Raw genomic sequence first — 5,578 nt, 5'->3', positions numbered from 1 at the left:
TCTTACGAATACAACGTCTCGGGATTCTCTTTTATCCTTCTACTATGAATGCCTTCTTGACATGTTTTGATATATTGTAGCACTTTCGCTCTTTTGCGTAGACTTTGCTTCTGACTTGGCTGCCTATCTGCGTTTGAACGGGAACTCGACTGGACGAGATCCCTAGTGAATCGCACTCCTTCGTTTCCACGACATTTCGTCAAACTCACTCATGACACGCGGTGCTCGCAGCAGTCTTCAAGAATCCTACACCACGAGGAGCCACAACAGAGACGAGGCTACGGGGTTGACAACGGCGCCCCCTTCGCTGCGCGCCCTCCAACGATGATGGATCTCATACCTCAGCGAGTGTTCGCGCTCGCGGCTGAGGCGCGATTGCGGTCCCAGACTTTACTGGCGACTGCTCAGAGGTGAGTTCCACACAGAAGCTTGACCGCCACATGGTCATGGAAGGGGAAAAGTTCCGGGTTTAGATGTGGGATGCAAAGACTGCGACCGAACAGTCTTATGGAACTCTTTTCCGGGCTCGATTCAGAGCCCACTGGATCTATGTCATCAAATGCTTTTTGCACATTCTTATGTGTGATGGCGCGTGAGAGCGTGTGGTCGGCAATTCCAGTCTCATCCATTGCTCCCACGTATCTGAGTAGACGTTGAAAAGGAACAGGACTGACAGACCCCGGATAGCCATGCAGAACTGCCCTGGATCAACGACGTGACCCAGCTCGCCGACTCAGGATACCCTCAAGCCCTCGTCCTCGCCATCTCTGCGCTCTGGATTGTCTCCCGCCTCATCCAGCGCCGCAACAAGCCCTCATCATCATCATCATCATCATCTCAACCCACCACAGCCACCACTGTCCGCGCCGCCAGCATCAGATGGCCCTGGGAACTCCTCGCCCAGCTCGTCCGCGCCTCCACCCTGGCCTTCCTCGCCCTCGCGGCCGCCCGCGGCCAGACACCCTGGCTAAACGCCCTCGTCGCCGCCTACGCCCTCGTCCTCGGCCTCTCGAGGCTCGTCAACGACCTCGAGTGGCGGCACGTCGCCCTGCACCAGGTCAACTTCACCCTCGGCCTCGAGCTCCTCATCTTCGCTGCCTCCTCCGCCCTGCCCTGCATCGAGGCCTCGTCCGAGTGCGCCGTCGCGGCGCCAGTCAAGGGCGGCCTCGCGAGCTTGGCCGCCGCCGTGGTGATCTCCGTCATCACGCCCAGAGAATGGGTTCCCCCCTCGCTCGCAAACGACGTGCCCGTGCCCGTGCCCGTGCCTGTGCCCGAGGGCTACGAGAAGCGCGGGCCGGCGCCCGAGGAGACGTGCAGCTGGGCAAACTACTACCTCACCTTTGAGTGGCTCACGCCCGTCATGTGGAAGGGCGCGCGCACCGGCGAGGTCGTCCTCGAGGACCTGCCCCAGCTGCCCTGGTACGACGAGCCGCTGCTGCTGCTCGCGCGGATGAAGAAGGCGAGGGCCAGGGGCGTCACGACGACGTGGACTCTGTTCTATTTGCTGCGCAAGGAGGTCAACCTCATGGCCTTTTACATCTCCTCGGCCTACGCCTCGGAGCTCATCGCGCCGTACGGCCTGTACCACCTCCTGGGCTACCTCGCGGATCCTCAGGGCGCGTCCATCAAGCCCTGGCTCTGGCTCGTACTCATGTTCTGCGGCCCGCTGTCGCGCTCTGTCCTGTTCCAGCAGTATGTCTTCACGTCGACCCGTCTGGTCGTGCGTCTGCGGTCTGCTCTGACGCAGGAGCTGTATCACCGCGCCATGGGGTCCATGGAGCTCGAGGAGGACATTTTCGCACCCAAGCCCGACGGCGCAGGGGACAAGAACAAGGACAAGGATAAGAAGAGGAACAAGAAGGAAGAGGAGGCCGGGCGATCCACGACGTCGGCCGGTCGTCTGGCGAACCTCATGGCGGCCGACGTGCAAGCCATCTTTGGCGCGCGCGACGTCGTCATGGCCGGGACCGGTGTGCCCGTGGGCACCATCCTCTCCGGCATCGGCCTGTACAGGATGCTCGGCTGGCCCGCCCTCGTGGGCACGCTGATCCTCCTCCTCGCCGCGCCCGTGTCCGTCACCATTTCGCGGCTCATGGGCCGGCTGACCCGCAAGGCCCGGCGCGCGCAGGACGCCCGCATCTCGCTCGTCTCCGAGTACCTCGCCTCCATCCGCGCCGTCAAATACTTTGCGTGGGAGGACGCCATCATCGAGACGATCGAGGACGCGCGCGCCAGCGAGCAGCGCGACCTCTGGCGCGTGTCGCTGTCGTTTGTCATGCTTAACCAGATCAGCGCCCTCGTGCCATACGTCTCCATGATTACAATGTTCTCCCTCTACGTCGGCGTCTGCGGGCAGCCCATGACGGCCGCTACGGCTTTTACGACGACGTACCTTGTCAAGCAGATCCGCCGCAACGTCGGCCAGGTCGCCTTCATGTCGCGCCAGATTACCGGTGCCGCTATCGCCGTCAGCCGTCTCGATAGGTACTTTGCTACCACGACGCCGCTGGACGAGTACCCCGAGGGACCCCTCCGCATGCAAGACGCCACCTTCCGCCGTAACAAGACGGCCTCATTCCAACTGAAGGACCTTTCTATCGACTTTGCCCAAGGCGGACTCAACGTCGTCTCGGGCGTCAGCGGAAGTGGCAAGACGACGCTGCTGCTTGCGATCCTGGGCGAGACGGTCAAGGAGGGCGGTGCCATTACGCGACCCAAGGACGTCGCATTTGCGTCGCAGACGTCGTGGCTGCAAAACGACACCATCAAGGAGAATATCCTCTTCAACAGCCCCCTCGAGCCGGTGCGCTACGACAGCGTCGTCAACGCGTGCTGTCTCCCCGTCGACCTACGGGAGCTGGACGCCGGCGACCAGACCGTCGTCGGCGAAAACGGAGCGTCCCTCTCGGGTGGCCAGAAGGCGCGTGTTGCGCTGGCTAGGGCGTTGTACTCCAAGGCGCCCCTGCTGCTTCTCGACGACATCTTTTCGGCGCTCGACGCCAAGACGGCGGCCTCGCTTTGGGAGCGGTGTTTCTGCTCTGACTTGTTGAAGGGGCGGACGGTGGTCCTGGTGGCGCAGCAGCCCTGGGTTGCGGCTCAGGCTGATGTTGCCGTTACTCTCGAGGACGGAGCGGTCAAGCACGTCGAACAGAATATTGGTGTCGCCCGCCATCCGGTTGCTGCTGCGAAGGACGTTGAGGGCGAGAGCAGCACTGAGGTTTCCGACAACTCGGACACCGAAGTCGAGACGCAGACGGATGCGCTCAACGACACGAGCAAGGTCGCCGTCGATAAGGGGACGAAGGATGTGGTGGCTCAGGAGATGAAGGCCAGCGGGAAGAGCGCCCGTTTAATGTGTAAGTGTTGCCCCGACAGCCCTCAAAGGGGCAAAGCTGACATACGTCATGAAATACAGTCTTCAAGTACATGACCTACTTTGGCGGCCCAGGCTACGCCGTATTCTGCATGTTCCTGATGCTCCTCTCCCAGCTCTCCGTCATGGGCGGCACCCTCTGGCTCTCGGTCTGGGTAGACGCCTACGACAGGCAGACGGCCGTCGACATCGCCTTCTACCTCGGCGTCTACGCCGCCGTCACCGTCACCGAGTCGGTCCTCTACGCCGCCGTCTTCCTCGTCTTCGAGAACGGCGCCTGGCACGCCGCCCGCAAGCTGCACAACGACTTCATCCGCGCCGTCATGCGCGTCTCCCTGAGCTGGTACAAGCAGACGCCCGTCGGCCGCATCATCAACCGCTTCTCGAGCGACATGTCCTCGCTCGACCTCAGCGTCAGCCCGCAGCTCCGCGCCTTTCTCGAGAGCTCCCTCGCCCTCGTCATCCGCATCTTTGCCATTAGCTCCATCATGCCGATTTTTATCGTGCCCGCCGCCGTCGCGTCCACGTGCGGCCTCGTCGTCGGCGAGATCTACACGCGCACCGCCGTCACTATCAAGCGCCTCGTCGCGAGCTCGCAGTCGCCCATCTTTTCGCAGTTTGCGGATACCCTCGCGGGTCTGCCTATTATTCGCGCGCGGGCTGGGATGCCCGATACCTTTGGCGATAACCTCGCCGACAAGCTCCGCGTCTGGTCTAGGGCGGCGGAGGCGCACTTCAACTGCAACCGGTGGGTTGCGATGCGCGTCGATGTCATCACGGCCCTGGTCGGTTTGAGCGCGGGTATCATTGCCGTGTCCAAGGCCGGCCTTGTCGGCGCCGGTCTGGTGGGTTTCTCGCTGCACAATGCGACTGGTCTGAGTCAGACTATCCTTGGTCTCGTCCGTAGTATGAACGATCTCGAGGTTGAGCTGCAGAGTGTAAGTTGCTTCCGTCTCTTTCCGCCCCCCTGTCTTGCGTGTGTAAGAAGTGCTGGCCGGCTAACATTGCAAAACAGTTCGTACGTATCAAAGAATACGCCGGCCTCGACACCGAAGAAAAGGAAGACGAATCCTACCCCGAAGAGGGCCAAGTCGAATACACCGACACCCCAACCCACGTCATCCCCAAAACCTGGCCCGCGACAGGCGAAATCGAGTTCCGCAACGTCACCATCCGCTACGACCAAGACGGGCCCAACATCCTCACAGACGTCAACCTCCGATTCAAAGCCGGCGAGCGCGTCGCCATCGTCGGCCGCACGGGCAGTGGCAAATCCACGCTCGTCCTCTCCCTCCTGCGCTTCACGCACATCGTGTCGGGCCAGATCCTCTACGACGGCATCGACATTACCAAGATCCCGCGCCGCCGCCTCCGCGAGGCGCTGACGATTATCCCGCAGGAGGCTGTGCTCTTTAACGGCACGCTGCGGACGAACCTCGATCCGACGGGCAAGATTGCGGAGCCGGTGCTTGAGAGGGCGCTCGAGTCGTGTCAGGGGATTGCGTCGTTCCAGTATCAGTCGTCTTCGGATGTGGATACCGACGCGGATGACGCGGTGGTGGCGCGGGACGATGACTCTTCTAAGCTGGCGCTGTCGACGGTGGTGAATGCCAAGGGTGAGAACTTCTCCCACGGGCAGCGCCAGGTTCTTTCGCTGTGCCGTGCGCTGGTAAGGGGTAGCAGGTTGATGTTGCTGGACGAGGCGACTGCGAGCATGGACTATGAGACGGATAGGGGGATTCAGGCTGTGTTGAGGAGGGAGGTTAACGGGGATGGCGACGGCGACGGCGACGACCGTACGCTGGTCACGATTGCCCACCGCCTGCGGACGATTGCGGACTATGATACGGTTGTTGTCATGGGGGCCGGAAGGGTCGTCGAGGCGGGACGGCCGGTAGAGTTGTATAAGGCGAGGGGCATGTTTTATGACATGGTCCATCATAGTGGTGAGAAAAACGATTTGGAGGAGCTTTTTGAGGGTGGAAAATGAGTCAAAAGGGGTTTGAGGATGTTTCTCATCTGGGCGTGTCAGGCGGATCAAGAGGCCGGTCGTGGAGTCGGATATGATGCATTAGAATAGCATGTTGTAGATTGTGCCTGTCTGCGTGTACTTTGGGCATCTGGATGAGAATCCTGTACACATACACATAGAAAGAAGCCGTTAGTTGTACTTTGTATCTGCTAGTACAAGAGAGCTTGATACAG

The 5,578-nt window shown here is 61.0% G+C and overlaps 1 protein-coding gene across 1 annotated transcript; it reads left to right on the top strand.

Moving 5' to 3' along the window:
- Nucleotides 1-324: 324 nt before the first annotated feature.
- Nucleotides 325-5,363, top strand: BDP81DRAFT_445935 (ABC transporter; the record flags this gene model as incomplete). The annotated part of the gene is made up of 4 exons (XM_060592011.1): nt 325-410; nt 688-3,356; nt 3,416-4,311; nt 4,389-5,363. 4 exons carry the CDS (start codon nt 325-327, stop codon nt 5,361-5,363), a joined length of 4,626 nt encoding a protein of 1,541 aa, XP_060449544.1.
- Nucleotides 5,364-5,578: the final 215 nt, after the last annotated feature.

The sequence above is a fragment of the Colletotrichum phormii genome (genome assembly GCF_030913505.1).
Source record: "Colletotrichum phormii strain CBS 102054 chromosome Unknown BDP81scaffold_3, whole genome shotgun sequence".
Taxonomy (NCBI): Eukaryota; Fungi; Ascomycota; class Sordariomycetes; order Glomerellales; family Glomerellaceae; genus Colletotrichum; species Colletotrichum phormii.
Note: the sequence above shows the minus strand (reverse complement) of the source record. Positions and strands in the feature narration are given on the sequence as shown.